The 21,136-nt window shown below is 39.0% G+C and overlaps 2 protein-coding genes across 3 annotated transcripts in view; one reads left to right on the forward strand and one right to left on the reverse strand.

The window, feature by feature from the left end:
• GMPS (guanine monophosphate synthase) overlaps nt 1-21,136 on the forward strand; it is a 792,617-nt gene that overhangs the window by 394,124 nt on the left and 377,357 nt on the right. The gene's annotated exons all lie outside the window — the stretch shown is intronic.
• The window catches only part of PLCH1 (phospholipase C eta 1), a 254,167-nt gene that overhangs the window by 65,549 nt on the left and 167,482 nt on the right, over nt 1-21,136 (reverse strand). For both annotated transcript variants that reach the window (XM_050778230.1, XM_050778229.1), the window contains 2 exons: nt 10,931-11,024; nt 7,700-7,903 (listed from right to left, as the gene is read on the reverse strand). In XM_050778230.1, the coding sequence (XP_050634187.1) occupies nt 7,700-7,903; nt 10,931-11,024 (298 nt within the window). The remainder of the gene's footprint in view (nt 1-7,699; nt 7,904-10,930; nt 11,025-21,136) is intronic.

A 21,136-nucleotide genomic window follows, 5' to 3' on the forward strand; every position in this document is an offset into this window, starting at 1 on the left:
GTAAAGCAGATTATGCTCCACAATGTGAGTGGGCCTCAGTCAGTTGAGGGCCTTAAGAGCAAAGACTGAGCTTTCCCTTCAAGGATAAATTCTCAACACTGCAACACAGAAACTGCCTGAGTTCCATCCTCCTGCCCTTTGGAATCCATACTCAAAACTACAACATCAAGTCTAACCTAAGTTTCCAGCCTGCTGGCCGGCTCTGCAGATTTCAGATTTGCCAACACCCACAAGCATGAGAGTCAATTCCTTAAAAATCAACCAATGAATCTCAATCTCTTGCTTTCTCTACATATCTTACTGGTTCTGTTTCTCTGCAGAACCCCGACTAATACAGCTATCTATATTAAGCCACTAAACATTGGCTGTTCAAATATCCCTATGGGAAAAAAATAGAAAAAATTAAAGAAGAAAAAACATTTATGGTTTATACCACTGGAATGCTAAAAACAATGTTTAAGGATAAGATGCTGTTAAGAAAACCAAAGGTTCTGCGACACTATCAGACAATGTCCACTGTTCCTTGGGGCCTGCAAATGAGGTCAAATATATCAACAACATCTTCTCACAAGAGAAGTGTCATCTGTATTTTTCCATGTACTTGACAGTCTTTAATTTGTCTCTGGAAATAATCGTGGAAAAAAATTAACAGATGTTTCAAATAATACATAATTTTAACAATTTTTACCCTGTTTTGTGGTCCCTTCTTGGATAAGAAAGGGCATAACAGGATTCTTCATAAGGGAACTAATAGCTTTTCCAAAAGAATGCAAAGGCGACAAAACAATACCTTGCCTGACTTGCTTACCATGTCCACATTAAAAATAGCTTCTAAAACTGTATCAGTCATGAAAGAAGGCAGTCTTTGGCTAGTATTTACAACATAAGCAGAATATTCATAATTGAGGACAGGAGGTTGTCCTAATGTTCACTTTTTATATCTAATTCCATCACTTGTCTGTGAGATGAAGATAACAACATTCCCAAATGGTACCGGCATCTTTGTATGTGGCCTTCATGGCCAGGTTCAAATGGCAGTGAAGTTTCCTGTAAGTGCTAATGTTGTAAATGGGAATGTTGGCAAGGTAGAAATCCTCTATCCAATTCCCCTGCTCATAAAAGAGCCAGGGCCCATTTTTCAATCAGGTTACACACTATACAACCCCAAAAGCAAAGCAACTCCGACAACGATTTGGCCATTCTGAAGGCCAAATAGCTAACACGACAGCTTTTCATAATGGAGCTTAAAGACGTTCCACCCTGATAGCACTCCCAGAGATAACTGGAGAAGTCATAAACCGATTACAGCAGCAATGCAACACAGTCCCATAATGAGAATGAAAATCCCCTGGACAGAACATCCATATTTATTAAGCAACTCAGGCTGAAAATCAAGCAAATAAAAGGCCATGTAAAAATGTTATCAATTTGATTGCTGACAAGCGCACCTCACCAAAAAGACTTATTGCTCTTCCTCAAGACACTATGTACCTATCCTGACTGAGGACATTATTGCAGCTGAACTAATGGAGATGGAAAACATAACATTACCAAAATAGAAGCTTGAAAGTAGAGAGAGCCTGCAGGTCACAATAGTGTGAAAACACTGTATAGAATCATTCTTCTCCATCTCTCAAGTGCTACACTTGGCAAAAGCTGCTTCAGAAAACAGCTGTGGGACCTGAAATTTCCAATCCATGACTGGCTACATTCTATAAATTGGGTTCTTTAAATTCTAACTGCAGCTGTTTAAGAATAAAAAATACCTTCATCTGGCCACATGGTAGATAAAATGCCACTAGGTATACAAGAGTACCTCTTTATCCTCGGGAGATAAATTCTAAGGCTCCCAGTAGATGCCTGAAACTGCAGAGTACTAAACCCTCTATATATATATATATATATACACACACACACACACACTCTCTTGTTTTTTTCCTATATATACATACCTATAATAAAGTTTAGTTTATAGATTAGGTCAGTAAGAGATTAACAATAACTAATAGTAAAAGAGAGCAATTATACTGCAATAAAAGTTATGTGAATGTGGTTTCTCTCTAAAGATATCTTATTTTACTGTATCACCTTTCCTCTTGTGGTGAAGAAGGGACAGAGTATGACAGTGTAAGATTTCATCACACTACTTAGAATGGTACACAACTTAAAATGTATATGTTGTTTCTCTTTGGAATTTCTATTTAATATTTTCAGGGTGTGCTGACCATGGGTAACTGAAGCCATGGAAAGTGAAACCACAGATAAGAGGAGACTACTATACATACAATTGATGTCTCCATGCCCAAGCTTCAAATGTAGACTAAGGACTTCAAATCACAGGACTGACAGAAATTGTTAGGAGGGCCACAAAGATCATGTCACCAAATGCTAAGCCTTCAGGAACATCTAAATATTTAGGTGGTAGGCCTAATCATGAATGAAGCAAATTCCTTCTTTTAATGCCAACCTCCCCTCTATGTTGTGCTCCTCACTTTCTCTGGCCATCCTTATGTGACCTGACAGCCTCATTCAATTCCTTAGGGCTGGTCATGTCATTCAACGCTTGCTCCTCCAAAAACACACAGACTTTCTGGAGAACACTGCAGTTGGAGAGTCAGACCAACCTGAGTTCAAATCCCAGCTTCCAAGCTTCCTAACTGTGGGAACTTAAGCCATTTATTTAACTCTGAGTTGAATCTCTTAAGAAGAGATTATTCCCTCTTTCTTGGTGGCGGTATAAGAATTAAATGAGAATGCATGGAAAACACTTAGCCAAGACCTGGTCCACTAAAGGTGCTAAAATCATAGTAGGTCCTCTTTTCCTTCCTACAATACATTCAAATCCAAAGTGACAACCACAATTTCCAATAAGAAATAGGTCAAACACACAAAAACAAAACGAACAAACAAATACAAAGAAATAGGTCAAATGAAAAGCTGACCAAGTCTCTGAGATAAATATAATTATTCTCCTCAAGAAAAACATTCCAGAAATAGTAGTTCAATTTCTATTGTCTAGTTATAGATTATTCTAATAATAAGAACTTTAAGTCAAATACTAGGGAAATAATTTACTGATGCAAGTTGGTGAGGAAGATATTTCGGAGCACATAAAAAAATTGCATATCCTTTAAAATTATACCACAGCTGTGCATAGCCTCATTTGTGCAAGTATCTGGAGAAGGTAACCTTTTGGACATACAGAGCCAAGTAGCTTCTTTGTATTACAGCAGTGATTGGAAAACAGGAAGTAAGAAGGTACAAGAGAAGGCTCTTGTTCAACGTCATCTACTGCACACAGTTTTCAAAAGCTCCCATTTTAGGATTAAAAGACTATTGGAAAAGCGACAACTAAAACTCATGTGTACTTTATCACGAATTATCTTAATCAGATAACTTTCCTTCTTAATACCCCAAACAAAGCTGGAGGATTAGAAGTTTTGAGTCGGTATAAGGAGTTAATGACAGAAACATGGTTAGGCTTGGGTAGGATACTGATTTTGGACAGGTAAATCAAAAAGAGAAGCCTAGGTATCTGAAGGAACTGAAAAGCAAAATAAATAGAGCAGAAGAGACAGAATTAACTAAGTTGTAAAATTGTCTAGAGTTGACTATCCCTTCATGGAGTCACTAAAAGTCATTTTCCATACTTGCATTTGCAATGATAGGCAACCATCAGTGTGAAACCAATGAGGCTGTGTGCTCAGGGCATCTCTATGCATGTCAGACATGAAAACTTGTTGAGTGCTGAGCAAACAATGGGCTGAGAGCAGAATGTCACCTAGAGACCTCTTATTGCTTGAAAGGATTTTCTTCCTGTTAATATTTTATAGCATCTTCATTATTCAGTTGTTTGAGCTACTCAACTGTTAATCACTATTGCTGGTATGTACTGTCTGCAACTATTGCAAAAATACTGTTGAAAGACTACATTTCCAGAGCATTCACTTTGTAGTCGTCCTATTGTTTCTGTATGCAGGTAGTTTTTAATACCTGCCCATTTTTTAAGTATGTTGATTTACCTTAATAACATTGCTGTCACTTTTGTAGCAGAAAATTCAAGCTACAAACTATCTGACAAAGGAAGGCCCTTCCAGTTAAGCAGTCTTATCTCATTGTCCTGCTGCTTTATTCATTGCCCTACACTTTCCACCATGCCTAGGACAACCAGTCATCCCACTGCTGACTCCCAGCACATTCCCCACCAAAACGAAAAGACAATTCCCTTGTGCTTCATGGCGTCTCCATTCAACCATAAACCAACTCCCTTTTATCTTCAGACTCCTTTTGGAATTCTCCTCAACCTCCTTACCCTGGCAAAGCAGCACCTTACCTTCGAGCACACTACTTCCTTTCTCCAAGGATGCTCTTTTGTATGAATCACAGAAGATTTAAATATAAACCAGAAGGCATTATCTATGCCTTTACTGCTACTTTTAAATGATTGTTCTTCTACATTCATTAAAAAAATCTCTCCTCCTTTGAAGCTTATTCTATCCAGTTATACCTTTCTGGCATCTTCCAATCACCTTTTCTATAGTATTCTTTTTCTTTTTTTTTTTTTTTTTTTTTTTTTTTTTTTTTTTGAGATGGAGTCTCACTCTGTTGCCCAGGCTGGGGTACAAAGGCGTGATCCCGGCTCACTGCAACCTCCACCTCCTGGGTTCAAGTGATTCTCCTGCCTCAGCCTCCTGAGCGGCCAGGACTACAGGCACATGCCACCACACCTAGCTAATTCTTATAGTTTTAGTAGAGATGGGGTTTCACCATGTTAGCCAAGCTGGTCTCAAACTCCTGATCTCAAGTGATTTGCCTGCCTCAGCCTCCCAAAGTGCTGGGATTAGAGGCATGAGCCACTGTGCCTGGCCACCTTGTTTTTATACTTAAGTGTCTGGCTTATAGCTTTTAATCTCCAATCTGCTCCTGTCTGCATCCTTTGTAAGTTAAAACACCATGTAGCCATCTATTTAATCCCTTAGCACTGACCTCCTCAAGGCCAATAGTCCCTTGCTTCACTCTGTTTCCATGATGCTCACCCATGACACAATCTGGATATTGTCACCTGTGACTAAATCGCATTGCAATGACAGCTCTCTGTTCTCATTTTTTTTAAGTGTGATGATAACTTTCCACATTTTTCTATTTATTTGAGTCTTCTAGTCTCTTAATCTTATTTTATGGCCCCCTATCCACTTCGCTTCCTTTCCTAGAACCATGCAGCCCCTGTCAGTTACTTATAAGAGCTCTCACCAATACCCTGAAGATATTTAATATGACCTAGAAATCCCGAGACTTGGATCAATTCCATAATCTGTCTTCGTTCCTTCTCTAAGCAGATGAGTACTGTTGGGGATGGGATCGAAAGGATTCTAAGCATCCAGATTTTGAATCAGTAAAGACTGTTTTTGAAATCAGCTTGGCCTTCCCTGACTTACCTTGTCAATTCCTTTCGCATTCTCTGATAACTTCTTTAACAATTTGCTGATTTTAAGCCCTGTGGCCAACCTCCATTCACTTTATACTGAGTGGATGATGCTCTCTCCTACTTCTCTGAGAAAACAGGCATACGCCCTTTCAAAAATCTCTTGTCCCCTTTATTCCACCTGAAAACAAACCTATATTATTTACCCCACTTCCAAGTCTCAAAACCGCCCCACAACCTGTATCATCAAGCATTTGGATACAGAAAAATGCCCAGTCACCAACCCACAACAGGTAACCAACTGCCCACTAACGTATCATCAACCTACATAGCAAAGGCCACCAACAATTCCCTGCTATCAAATGCAACTAAATTGGATACTTAGTTTTATTTTACTTTTCTGTTCCCTGTGGCATTTCTGGCCATTCCTTTCTAACCCTTTCATCCTTTAGATGCAAGTACTCCTGTTCTCTGCACTGGCCTTGCTGGCTCCCCTTGCGCTTCCTACTCCTAATCATTGGATCGCTGAAGTCCTCAGGCCTCTTTCTCTTTTCCCCTTCTTTCTATAAGTGATCTTGTACACTTTCATGATTTTAACTACCACATACCAAGTTCAGCACTTTGGAATCCTTATCTTGCCCAGACTCTTCATTAAGTTCAGACATTGTTATCCAAGTGACTGATAAAGATGTCCACGTACATGTTATAAAATCACTCTAAATTCAGCAGATGGAAAACTGGACTCATTTAGGCTCTTCCTCTCAGATTCCCTACAGTATGGGGTGGCACCATCCACCTTCTAGCTCTCCCCTTCATTCTTTTCATTCTTTTCTCTCACCAGGTTCCACTAAGTTTACCTCTTTAATACTGCATCCTTATCATCATCTCTTTCTCACTTAGTCCAAGATTTTGGAATCCTCCCTTGGATTCACTGTGATAGCCTTCCCACCATCTTCCTGCCTCCAGTTTCACCTCCCTTCTCCCTCCACAAACACACATGTCAAAAAAAAAAAAAAAAACTTTTAAAATTATCCTTTCACACTGTTGTCCAAATAATCTTTCTAAACTGCAAATCTGATCATATCACTGTAGATATTAAAACCCTTCACTGGCCCCTCATTACCAAAAACTGAAATTGAAATTCCTCACCATAGCACTCAAAACCCTTTACAGCTGACCCCCAGCTCCCTTCCTAGCCTAACTAATTTCTCATCACATTTTACCTCGCACTTCATTCTCTATACCACCACTTCTATACTATTGTATATCAATCAACTGGTGGAATTTTCACATTGTTTCTCTCTCTCTCTCTCTCTCTTACAGGTGGGGTCTCACTATGTTGCTCAGATTGGAATGCAATAGCTATTTACAGGCACAATCATAGCACACTGCAGCTTTGAACTCCTGGTCCCAAGCAATCCTCCCACCTCAGCCTCCCGGGTAGCTAAAACTATGGGTGTATAATACCATGCCTGCTTTATATTATTTTTTTAAAAAACGTTCATCCCTTCTACTAGACCATGAACTCCCTGAAGACAGAATTCATATTTTACTTAATTCTGTATACTCACCACCTGGAACCCACTAGAAGTTCAAGAAGTGTTAGCTAACTGATAGACCACGAAGTATCTTAAAAACAAAGAGCTTGGCCGGGCGCAGTGGCTCACGCCTGTAATCCCAGCACTTTGGGAGACCGAGGCGGGTGGATCATGAGGTCAGGAGATCAAGGCCATCCTGGCCAACATGGTGAAATCCCGTCTCTACTAAAAATACAAAAAAAAATTAGCCAGGTGTAGAGGCATGCCCCTAATCCCAGCTACTTGGGAGGCTGAGGCAGGAGAATCACATGAACCCAGGAGGCGGAGATTGCAGTGAGCCGAGATTCCGCCACTGCACTCCATCCTGGCAACAGAGCGAAACTCCACCTCAAAAAATAAAAATAAAAGTAAAAAAAAAAAAACCAACAAAGAGCTCTCCTGAACGATTTTTGCAATTGTATAATTAAAAATATCTTTCTAGGAAGACTTTAATTTTCATCATAATTTCTCAGCAACTAACGGTATGCTTCACAACTGCTAACACATACTCTTTTTCCCAATTAAACAATAAGGAGCCAGAGAGAATTATGAGTTAAGACTGACTTTACAATGAGCACAAAAATAGTACTAATTAGTGTGAGAGTGTGTTTCAGGTCTCCATTCTTTATTCTTGACTCAACAGACTGATTGAAGGACAGGGTCGCCCATACACACCAGAGCTCAGAAAAAGTGCACATACCTTCCACGCAGCGACAGCCCTCTTGCAGCACCCGTGCATACATATCCACTTTGGACTGAGAAAGGAGCTGGTCCCCGGTCAGGTATGTATTGTGAGAGGAAGCAATGTAGTAGTTGCAGAGGGGCTGATCCATGTCTTGGTACACTTCATGGTGCAATGGGTTAAATATGTCACAGGCAGGACTACGCATGAAGTTTGTGAAGCCTTTGGAAGAAAGAGAGAGTGACTTACCACAGCTTTCAAAGCGTACATACTTAATGGCTCTAAGAGGGACAAAAGGGGTCAAAAAATGTTCATAATGATTATCTTATTTGCCCTCAGGACGGCCTTTGTGGGGAAAACTGGAAAAAATGAGAGATTTGCTTGAGGTCAATAGTATGGTTTGGATATTTGTTCCACCCAAATCTCACGTTGAAATATAATCCCTTGTTGGAGGTGGGCCCTGGTGGGAGGTGTATGGACCATGGGGATAGATCCCTCAAGGCTTGATGCTGTCTTTGCAATAGTGCATGAGTTCTCCTGAGATCTGTTTCTTTAAAAGTATATGGCTCCCTCCACTCCACTCTCTCTCCTGCTCCAGCTCAAGCCATGTGACCTGTTTCCTCCCACTCTACCTTCTACCATGAGTAAAACCTCCCTCCAGCCTCCCCAGAAGCCAAGCAGATGCTGGCACCATGCTTCCAGTACAGCCTGTAGAATGTGAGCCAATTAAAACTCTTTTCTTTATAAATTACCTAGCCTGGGTTTTTTTTTTTTTTTTTTTTCTCTTTTTTTTTTTGAGATGGAGTCTCACTCTGTCACCCAGGCTGGAGTGCAGTGGCACGATCTTGTCTCACTGCAACCTCCGCCTCCCAGGTTCAAGCGATTCTCCAGCCTCAGCTTCCCGAGTAGCTGGGACTACAGGCATGCACCACTGCATGTGGCTAATTTTTTTGCATTTTTAGTAGAGATGGGCTTTCACCATGTTGGCCAGGCTGGTCTCGAACTCCTGACCTCAGGTGATCTGCCCGCCTCGGCCTCCCAAAGTGCTGAGATTACAGATGTGAGCCACCGTGCTCGGCCAGGTATTTCTTTATGCAACACAAGAACAGCCTAATACAGTCAAACTGACAATGTCAAAAAATGAAATATGACTTTTAGGAATAGCCTTTTAAATATAACCATATATATACATAATGTTATATATATTATATATTACATACATAATAGATATATGTTGACTTTTGAAGAATTTTGACTAGGTAGAGGAGGGGCCAAGCCAATTACTGATGACTGAACTCAAGCTATGCTTATGCAGTGTGACTAATGCCATGCTAAAGCCATAGTTATACCAAGAGGTACCCTGATCAACCAGCAATTGATAGGTTATTAAGTTCATCTGAAAAATAGTAAAGTCAGTGCCATAATTAAGGTAGTATGTCAAATGTTAAACACTGTCTAAATTCAGGGTGTGACTGACAACCAAATTGGTTTGAAAAAATGCTGCTAATGGCTGGCACATTTTATAACTTTGAAATAGTCCTTTAAAGATTATTTTGGGAGGCCGAGAATCAAGGTCAGGAGATCCCCGGCTATCCCCGTTTTTTTGTAGTCCCAGCTACTCAAAGGAGAACGGCGTAAACCCGGGAGGCGGAGCTTGCAGTGAGCTGAGATCCGCTGCACTCCAGCCTGGGTGACAGAGCAAGACTCCGGGAAATCAAAGATTATTTAGTTTCAGTTTTTTTACAATCTTTCAAAATATAATGCCTGGGTCAAAGAGGTTTTCATTAATATAACGAATAAATACATGGATGACTTGCAAGTACCTAAACAGAATAATTATAGGGTAAATTACTTCAAGTCTTCAAATATCATTTGGTATAATTATATTTGTAAATATCCTTTGAAATTTAATTTCTTCATGCCAACTTTTATGTTCATAACTTAGGAAACCATGTTTAATTCCATCTTTTTGGGCCTCACCAAAGAAAAGATTCATTTCTTAGCACAGAAAAGGCCCAAGTTAGTTTATCATCTCTGGTTGTTTTTAAAACAGTTTTTAATGATATAAGATTTCATTTTATTTTTATTTTATTTTATATTTTGAGACAGAGTCTCACTCTGTCACCCAGGTTGGAGTGCAGTGGCATGATCTCGGCTCACTGCAACCTCCACCACCCAGGCTCAGGGGACTCTTGTGCCTCAGTTTCCTGAGTACCTGGGATTATAGGCATGTGCTACCATACCCAGCTAATTTTTGTATTCTTAGTAGAGACAGGGTTTCATCATGTTGGCCAGGTTGGTCTCAAACTCCTGGCCTCAAGTGATCCCCCTCCCTCAGCCTCCCAAAGTGCTGGGTTTACAGGTGTAAGCCACCACACCCAGCTAATGATCTAAGATTTTAAATTATTCCTCTTCATTTTAATCACCTACCGCCCCTGGAAGTAAATAGATGGTATTAAACCCCCCTTATTCACACTGATCTGGGAGCAGAAGTAATGAGGGGGCCAACGGTCAAAATTGATTAGATAAACCATGGCTTTGCACGCTCTTAGAGGCAGCTGGTCTTTCATTAAAGATCATCTGCTCTGCCTGAAAGATCCTCCTCTTGGGTGGCAGCCTTCATGGTATTTCTTTACATATTTTAAATACATATACATACATTAGCTATATTTCTACCATATTATTTATGTCTAACATTCCAGGAGCTAGATTCTGAGTACATAACTGTGGGCGAATATTTAACTTATTTGAGCCTCACTTCCTCAACTATAAAATGAAGTCACTGTATTAATGAGATTTGTGGTTCCAACAGCTTCTCCAAAGCTACCAATTAGGAAAAACAGTCAGTTGCTACCATTTAAAAAAAAAAACATGGCAAGTCACTAGTCTCAGAGAGAACTTATTTTAGGACTGAATTTTCCTTCATGAAATTATCAGGCTGAGGCTATTTCCAAAAATTAGCCAGTTGAGAAAAGTCCAAATATGTCATGGCATCCATCACACATGGTGGTATCAGGTAGACTTGCCTGAAGTGGAAAATGCTTATGGGCATTGCAAAAGTAAGAGAAATAGCAACATCATGGTCTTTTCTTTGCAGGAAAATATATGTGTGTTGTAGATTTTATTTGAATTATTTATTAATATAATCCCACGGATATCTCTTGATTTCTTTTCCTAAAAATTTTTGATGGAATTTAATTTAACAGGCTGAATCAACAAATGAGAAATAAAGAATATTGGTTATTTTACCTTCTATGCCAAGAACATTTTTCACCTTATTTTCTTCTGAAACTTCAAACTTCTTTATGATGTCAAGACAATAGTCCGTTGTCACATTATTCATCTAAGAAAAACAGAATACTAGTAGGAGTACCTGCAATTTCATGAACTATGTTCCTCCACAGTAAAAAGACATTTACTGATTTTGCATTCTTGACACCGTGCAAAGCACCTAAATGAGCAGCGTTTGGGGTTACTAGTGTCACAGCTACTTTATCGTTGGAGAATGACCATGATCTCAATCTTCCTATGCATCTTTTAGATTGAATCAGTGAAAACAGCCCTTCAACTATTAGACAAATGCTCTCTGTGAAGCAATGAAATAAAATCAGTTATCAATGTAAATCCATTGCCAAAAATACACTCACTATAAGCTAGCATCTATCTGCAAAAATTAACGTTTCCTACACAAACACTAAAGTTTGCTGATCATAAATATATGTGGAAAAAGAATGATTCCCTACCAAAACAGAATGTTTCTAAGCAAATGTACGTGTGTGTGTGTGTGTGTGTGTGTGTGTGTATCCATAGAACCATCCACTGGGCAGAGCAATCTGCCACGGTAATTCAGGAACACAAAGGTTAGCAAGAGGTAATAAAAATCAAAAGCTAGGTTAGGTAGCTAGCATAACAGACAACTCTGGAGCTAGACTGCTTGTGTTCAAATCATCTAGTTCATATTATTAATAGTTTAACTTTGAACAGGTTACTTACCTTTTCTGTGGCTACCTGATAGCAGAGTGATAAGGATTAAATGAATCAATATTTGCAAAAACATTGTGTGGCACCAAAAAGGCAGTATATGCTATTATTAATATTATTGAGTCAGTCTCAAATTTGCTACATGAACAATATATGCTGAGTGTCACTGGGAAAAGTAAACTCTTCAGAAGTAATTTCTTTAATTAAACAGCAACATTAAGAATGTGGTATTTTGATCAAAAATCCATTTAGTCCCACAATCTAACATTGACATTTAAAAAGATTAATGAATAATGATAGAGGAAGCTAATTTTGTGAGCTAGTATTTCATATTTTAATTATATTTTCTCAAATATTCCATTTTTGTTTAGGTTTAATACTTACGTTTTACTAAAATCTAGTTTTTCTAAACAGTCCTTTTAAACTGGGGGTGAAGCGCTGCTATATCGCTGTTTTTTGGCAGTTCAAAAGAACACACAATGTTTTCTTTCTTTTCAAACTAGCATGGTGGCTGATTTCTAATTCTTATTCTATTCAGGGGCCCATATTACCAGAAACCACCTGAAAGTATTATAAATAAATGAAACTGCAGTACCTCCAAGGAACTCTACTGACCCAGGCAGGCTTTGAGCAGCTCATTAATTTGTCTGCTGTGAGCTAGAGAGATTTGGCACATGCAGTCTAAAAGATAAATTAATTTTTCACAAAATAAAATGAACCAAATTGATAACAATTTTACATTCCATGTGAAGACTAAGTTCACTTTGCAATTGCTTTGTTTATAAGGCCATTTGTAGAGAATGTAGAGGTCTTAAACTGGACTCAGGTAGACTACCAGAAGCTCATGTAATCTTAAAAAAAAAACGATGAAAAAACAACAAAACAACTAACTCACTGAGATGATGGAGCTAACTGCAGGTGAGCAGAGAATATGTTACTAATTCAGGAAACAATGCAGACTTTCATAACAAAAAACATTATATTTGAAAATATTCATTGAATTAGCAAAAATATTAGTAAGCATTCTGTGAAGTTCATAAATTTCTGGGCACCGTAGAAGAATTAATGGGAAAAAATAATCTACTTTCTACCAAAATTGAGGTATAAAGGATTGACTCTTTGTGAAGTACAGTAAAAGCCCATAATAATGAGAACTGAAATGTAAGAGTCAATTGACTCCCAACCTTCCCCATCCCCTGATCTCATTTAATTAATCTCCCAACAGCAAAATCCTGCATTTTACATAATTGAATTTTTTAAGACTTCACTTAAGTTAATTATAAGTTTATTGTATGACTGAAGGTTCAACACAGGTTAATGCTCTTTACTGTCCTTTTTCACCCTGTTTTGCTTCCAATTTGACAGAGCTGATAGGGAGAAATAGGAATTTCTCCTACTCTGACCCTGCTTGCTATGGAGTTCATTTGAAAGTTTTGTTTGTCATTGAACATCTGAGTTACTTGCTGTCTCCAATACTGAATACTGTGCTTTCTACACTAGGCAACTGGTGCTAAAAGAAGAACTTAAGATAAAATTTGATTTATTTTAATAATGACTCTACATTTATGTAATGCTGTCAATGTGCAGTAAAGAGCTTTTACACACATAATCTTAAATAGTTCTTAAAATAGTCTTGTAAATTTAGTGTTTCTATCCCTGCCTTATAGATAGAAAAATTAATGTTGAGACAGGTGAATTAAACATCACCACCAAAGTCACAAAACTGTTTTGTGTTTGTTTTTTTTTTGTTTTTGTTTTTGTTTTTTTTGAGATGGAGTCTCGCTCTGTGCCCCAGGCTGGAGTGCAGTGGCGCGATCTCGGCTTACTGCAAGCTCCGCCTCCCAGATTCACGCCATTCTCCTGCCTCAGCCTACCGAGTAACTGGGACTACAGGCGCCTGCCACCACGCCCGGCTAATTTTTTGTATTTTTATTAGAGACGGGGTTTCACCCGGTTAGCCAGGATGGTCTGGATCTCCTGACGTTGTGATCCGCCCGCCTCGGCCTCCCAGAGTGCTGGGATTATAGGCGTGAGCCACCGCGCCCGGCCGACAAAACTCCCTGCCAAAAAAAAAAAAATTTAAGACACAGAACCAAAGATCAAATTTGGACCTTCTTGACTTCAAGTCCAAAGCACTTTCTTGTATAAATATTCTCTGGGCATTTTTCTTTATTTCTATTGAAAAATTAAAATGCTTACTTTTAAAACTGATCGGTTTTTAAATTTCAATATAACTGAAACTCCTAAATCATTTCTTTACTTCAAATCAATTATTACAATTTAACTTCTTTTATTATTCAAGATTAGACTCCATTCCCTTTTCCTTTATTTACTGTAGTTCTTTAGTCTCATCCAGAAGAGAAAAGACTCACTGGTCCTCACATTAAAGCACAACTAATTTCAGATGAATTCGTTGTAGAAACTAGTTGTAGATCTATAAAATACCCGTATTCTGACACTACCTACTTATCCCCAGACTTCCTGCAAGTTTTTTAGCAAAATTTTCCCTGTGAGTGAAAATATAAAACAAAATCAGAAGGGGTAAACAATTATATTTCTTATGGCTATGATTCTCAAAAACACCAAATGCAAAATCAATGTATCACTTGCAAAAATTCTAATATTGCTAAACCTTACTAGCTTATTTTTATCAAAGTGATATATTTGTAAATAAATAAGTCAAAACTAAGATTCTTTGGTAACTAAAACCAGAAGTGCCCCGCCTATACCCAGAATCACTCCCCAAAGTCAGTAATGCCAATATTTCTAGATATTTCTTTTGAAATAGATCATATATTTGTTGTTGTTGTTGTTGTTGTTGTTGTTTTGGAGACCAAGTCTCACCCCATCACCCAGCCTGGAGAGCAGGGATCTCACTGCAACTTCCGCTTCCCGGGTTCAAGAAATTCTCCTGCCTCGGCCTCCCTTGTAACTGGGATTACAGGCATGCACCACTATGCTCTGCTAATTTTTGTATTTTCAGTAGAGACAGGGTTTCACCATGTTGGCCAGGCTGGTCTCAAACTCCTGACCTCAGGTGATCTGCCTGCCTCGGCCTCCCAAAGTGCTCGGATTACAGGTGTGAGCCACCACACCCGGCCATCTTTATCTTCTTAATTATCATGTTTATAATGCTGTATTGTACACTTTAAAAATTATTGACTTCTTATTGTGTTAGATATGTTAGATTTTTAACATAATAATAAGATCTTCTGGGTCAGCAGATCTGCCTCTCTGCCTGTCCTCTCAGTATAATTATATCATCCAGTTTTTATGAAATATCTGGGGTTTAAAGTATTCCAAGTATGCAAATGTTGAACAATGCTGAGTCTGTTGTACACTGTGATTGTGTTTACCTTTCTCATAGAACAGTTTTTATGATTACTTGCTGCCATTCCTACTCATTTGGTTAACTTTTAATGTACCTATCACAAATTCTTCCCAATGACTCTAATGGTCTCTCAAGTTCCACATAATCAAAGGCAACCGATAATCCATGAATTGTGCTTTTTTTCTCCTTACAGAAGTTCTCCTTCTTTCCCTTTGGTTGGGTTCTGGAACAGCATTCAGCTTTTGCTCTGACTTTATTTGGTCACTCTTGTGAAAGAGCTCTCAGGAAGTAAATTATTTCTTTCCCTCATGTGTTTTTGTGTGTGCTCTGGTGTATTTGTTTTTTATTCCACACACACATTTGTTTGACAGTTTTTGGCAGAAAATTCTAGGTTGAATCATTGCTCTCATGATTTTTGGCTTCCAGAATTGCTGTTGAGAAATCTGATGCCATTCTGATTCCAATCCTTCTCACAGAATGATTTGTTGTTTGCTAATTAGTTTAGTTTAGTTTTTCTCTTTTTACAAGCGCTCAGGGTTCCATTTTATCCTTGGAACTGTGAAATTTCACTCCGATTTACCTTTTTGTGGATCTTTAAACTGAGGTTGGCCCTCATTTGGGTTTGTCAATCTAGAGAATCTTACCTTTCCATGCTAATAAATTTTTTGTATTATTTATTTGATAAGTTTCTCCCTTCTATTTTCTATCTTTTCTATTTCTTTTTTGTTTGTTCTTCTCATGCTTTTAATTTCCAAGAGCTTTTTTTTTTCTCTGAATCTTCTTTTCTCATGGCATCTTTTTTTTTCTTAAGAGACAGGTCCTCATTCTGTCACCCAGGCTGGAGTGCAGTGGTACAATCATGGCTCACTGCAGCCTCCAGATCCTGGGATCAAGTGATTCTCCCTCCTCAGCCTCCCATGTAGTGGGGACTACAGTCACACACCATTGCACCTGGCTGATTTTTTTATTTTTATTTTTATTTTGTAGAGACGGGTTATAGCTATGTTGCCCAGGCTGATCTTGAACTCCTGGCCTCAAGCAATCTTCCCACCTTGGCCTCCCAAAGTGCTGGAATTTTAAGCATGAGCCACTGTGCCCAATCTGTCATAGCATCTTGCTCTTGCTTTATGGCAACAATATTTGAATCATTCTGATAACATTAACAACAATTTTTAAAGTTTCCTCCTCCTTGCATTACCTGTTTCCTCCAAGTTTCTTGTCTCTATTTATTTGCTTTAGTAGTCTCTGTTCTTTATAGTAGAGGATTTCTCAAACACTGGTAAGCCTTGGTTATAAACCTGGGAACTGAATAGTGGAAGATGGCTATGGTTTTCACATCTCAATGCATAGATGGTCACTAATCCTTGCATTCATTCTCTGCTTCTGTGAAACAAACCACCCCATAAGCTAGAAACTCAAAACAATGACTGTTTATTTGATAACAATTGTGTAGGGTTGCAAGTCAGACTGGGTTCAGCTGGATGGTTATTCTGCTGTTCTCATTTAGAGTTCTTCATGTGACTACAGGCATCTGGTTACTTGCCAGATGGTACAAGATGGCCTCACCCACATGTCTGTGGTTGGTGCTGACTGTTGGCTGAGCCTCTTTCTCTATGTAGTCTCTCATCCCCAAGGAAACTCACCTGGTTTCCTCACATGATAGTTCCACAGTTCCAACAGGGTGAGGATGAAATCTTCAAGACTCCCTGAGGCCTAGCCTCCAGAACCTGTACATCAGTCCTACCACAATTTACTAATCAAAGCAAGTCAATAAACTGGCACAGATTGAAGAAGCAGGAAAATCGAATTCAATTCTTGGTGGAAGGAGTGCCAAAGTTGCATTGCAAAGACACGTACATACGGGAATATGGCAGTTATTATAGCCATCTTCATAATCCCCATGTTTTCCATATAGTACCCACACTCAGCCGTGTGTGGCATCACTTAGATCAGATCCTCTTACCTCTTTTTTTTTTTTTTTGGACAGAGTGTCACTCTGTTGCCCAGGCTGGAGTACAGTGGCACAATCTCAGCCAAATGCAACCTCCATCTCCAGGGTTCAAGTGGTTCTCCCGCCTCAGCCTCCCAAGTAGCTGGGACTACAAGCGTGCTTCACTATACCCAGATAATTTTTTGTATTTTTAGTGGAGACGGGGTTTCACCATGTTGGCCAGGCTGGTCTCAAACTCCTGACCTCAAGTGATCTGCTTGCCTCGGCCTCCCAAAGTACTGGGATCACAGGAGTAGGCCACCATGCATGGCCCCCCTTACCTCTTACATACAGTTTTATGCCAGGGTAGAGAAGGGACAGTTGCCCTGCTACAAGATTTGGGGGAGAAGATCTGAAGCGCTAACCATATCTTAAACAGACTTTCAACCAGTGCTTGTTTTCAACCCCTCCTCTCCTCTTTTCATGAATATCATGTAACTAACATCAATTTTTGAGCTTATCAGGGGCTTTCCCTGGGCCAATGGAGTTGCTTCGTGGCTTCTCACTCTATGAGATTGAATTTCAGTGTTCTGGGGTCTCCTTTAAATCAGACAAGTTTTAAAATGTTGTTGCTCCTCCCCTGTTCTCTTTGTATCTGTGGTTTTACACAGGGGGATTGTCTTTACTGTATTTCGGGGTAATTTCAAGAGGGAGTGAAGAAACACCTCTAAATGAATGGTCATTTCATATTCAACTGAATAAGGCAACCACAGTAACTATTTACCTCCTCAAACTAGCTACCTCTAATTCATCCTAAAAGGAAACCACACATTTCACAGCATTTGAATAGATGATTTCACAGAAAACATTATTTGAAAAATATATTCAATGCAGCAAAAATATTACAAGATGTAATTACTCTGAATGATCTCTCAACTGCTTTAATTGTGAATAATTAAGAAAAATCAGCCAGGCGTGGTGGCTCATGCCTGTATTCCCAGCACTTTGGGAGGCCAAGGTGGGTGGATCACTTGAGGTCAGGAGTTCGAGGCCAGCCTGGTCAGCATGGTGAAACCCCGTCTCTACTAAAAACACAAAAATCAGCTGGGTATGGTGGCGGGTGTCTACAATCCCAGCTTCTCGGGAGGCTAAAGCAGGAGAATCCTTGAACCCAGGAGTTAGAGGTTGCAGTGAACCAAGACAGCACCACTGCATTCCAGCCTATGTGACAGAGCGAGACCCTGTCTAAAAAATAAATAAATAAAAGTAAAAAGAAAAGAAAAAAGAAAAATGATACAGAAATTCAGAAAAACACCTCAAAGAACTGCTTTTATATGAGAAAGGTACAAAAAAGATAAAGATACATTATCACCAGAATGGGATAGTTATAAGCAAAGGAAACTTTATAATTATTTCTCATGAGAGAGATTAGAATGATTATAATGACCAGAACTCTTACCAAACCATTCTGGATTCAATGAAGGGTAAGGAACGGAGAGGGCACACATGATTCCTATAATTGGATCAGAATGATCAAGGAAACATTTTAGCAGAAAGAATAAAGGGCTAAAGGTGCAATTTTCAGAGCTACTACGCGGGTAATGTATAGATCTATATCAGATTACAATAAGGAGAGGGCCCTGTAGCAGGGAAACAGGAAATCTCTGAAAATCCTCTTGGAATTAACTATCCACATGCATATTTCAGATGAAAGATTTGTATAAACAGAAACTTACTTTTGACTTACTATAAAAGGTAGCCTTTGCTCTTAGGTAACAGCTAGCAGAAATTTTTAAATTTTTAAAATTATTTCGTTTTAGAGACAGAGTTTTGCTCTGTGGCCCAGGCACAACCCTAGCTCACTGCAGCCTTGAACTCCCAGGCTCAACCAATCATCCCACCTCCGCCCCACAAGTAGCTGGGACCATGGGCAAGCGCCACCACACCCAACTAATTTTTTTTTAAGAGAAGGCGTCTCACTATATTGTTCAGACTGATCTTGAACTCCAGGGCTCAAGTGATCCTCCTGCCTGCCCCTGTAGCTGGGATTACAGGGGCAAGCCACTGGGCCTGGCCTAGGAGGGTTTTCCAACTATATAAAGGCACTTCAATATTCCTGCCTTCTCTTCCTTCCTCCTCAATCCATAAGAAACAAAAAAATATAAAGAGCATAGGGGCTTGCTAAGAAAGGTTGCCAAGGGGATGGGGAAATGAAATCAAATTGTCACTCCAGAACCAAAACACTAAAAAGGAGGGAACAAAAAAACACTCAACTCCAGTGCCAAGAAATGGATAGGAACTCTGGAGGAGATGTAGGTGGCTGTTTGGCAAATATGAGGTTGGGGTGGGTGGGGAATGAAACAAAGCAAAACAAAACAAAACAAAAACTCTCAATCAAATCTAGTAAATACTTTGGAATCACAGATTAGTGGATATCTGTGATCCTTTTTCTGTAGATGAAAGGAAGAGAAGAAAGAGAAATCTCAGCCAGATAACTTCTGGCTGTACTGGTACTTCCTCATGGATATAAAAGATAGAATTCCCTTGGCACAGCCATGTTTTAAGAATGAAAGTCCTAATCAAACAGCAATTGGAGCTGTCAAAGGCATAAACGCAATCTTCTGAGAGCTTCAGTAAAATAAAAATCTGACCCACAGGCCAATATTTGATTTCATAAAATCCTCGACAGCATATGTGGCCAGCAGTGATATTTCATTTCACAACTGAGTAAACCTATGAAAGTTGAATATCCTGGTGTCTACACCCATCTTGTGTTATCAGAAGCTAATGAATTACTGTCGTACACATCACCAAATTACCTCAAATTTGTACCATTGTGAAAATCCAGTTTTGAAACTCAAAACCTCACAAAACTCTTGACTAATGACTCTACACAGTTAGATTGTGTCCAAGCTAATAAAATAAATTCTACACTATTTTATAAGAATGTCGAAATGCACAACTTTATAACAATTTTTAAATAGACAGCTATTTCCTTAGGATGAATTATTAAAGTAAAATGGTTTGGTCAAAGTTTTATAAATTATATTAAATGTTATAGATTGTAAAATTCTATAATTTCACCAGAAATAGAAAAGATGGACACTACGTTTGGTGGTGTATTTTTTAATCTTTACTAATATAATGGTGAAATAAATAGTCTCCTAGCCTAGATAGCATGGTGAGACCCTGTCTCTAAAACAGATTATTAAAAATTAGTTGGGTGTGATGACACACACCTGTAGTCCCAGCCACTTGGGAGGCTGAGGCAGGAAGATTGCTTGAGCTCAGGAGTTGGAGGTTTTATGATCCATGATCGTACCCACTGCACTCCAGCCTGGGCGACAGAGACCCTGTCTCTAAGAAATAACTAACTTGGTTTTATTTCAGATTTTTGAATTACTAATAAAGGGTGAACATTTTCATAGGTTTATTGACTTTGTATGATTTTTTTTTTTTTTTTTTTTTTTTTTTTGAGACGGAGTCTCGCTCTGTAGCCCAGGCTGGAGTGCAGTGGCCGGATCTCAGCTCACTGCAAGCTCCGCCTCCCGGGTTCACGCCATTCTCCGGCCTCAGCCTCCCGAGTAGCTGGGACTACAGGCGCTGCCACCTCGCCCGGCTATTTTTTGTATTTCTTAGTAGAGACGGGGTTTCACCGTGTTAGCCAGGATGGTCTCGATCTCCTGACCTCGTGATCCGCCCATCTCGGCCTCCCAAAGTGCTGGGATTACAGGCTTGAGCCACCGCGCCCGACCTACTTTGTATGATTTTTTATAGGTTTCAAGTGTTTTACTCATTTTTCCATTGTTTTTTTTTTTTCTCAATGATCTAGGAAAGTGCCATATTAAGGAAATTCACTATTTCTCTCTTTTGTATGTTACAAATATTTTCCTACTCTATCCTTTAATTTTGTGGTGCTTAATAAAGTGGACCACATATAAACAAAGTTTCAGTACATTAAAATGTTCCTTTGTGATTTTTACCTCTTGATATATGATCACTATTTTTATATTTTTATAAATTTCTTTTGAGTCATGCTCATATGTAAGTAGCTTCAAGCTAATTTAGAAAATTAAACTAGATACAGTTAATCATCTGCCAGGAACAAATGTCACAGAATTCTGGCTTCTGTTTTCCCTCACTAAAATTTACTGGCGGAATGTCAACAAAACTAAAAGAGGGAAGAAACACATGCCCCTTAGCAAGTGACATC

Source organism: Macaca thibetana, chromosome 2 (assembly GCF_024542745.1).
Source record: "Macaca thibetana thibetana isolate TM-01 chromosome 2, ASM2454274v1, whole genome shotgun sequence".
In the NCBI taxonomy this organism is placed as follows: Eukaryota; Metazoa; Chordata; class Mammalia; order Primates; family Cercopithecidae; genus Macaca; species Macaca thibetana.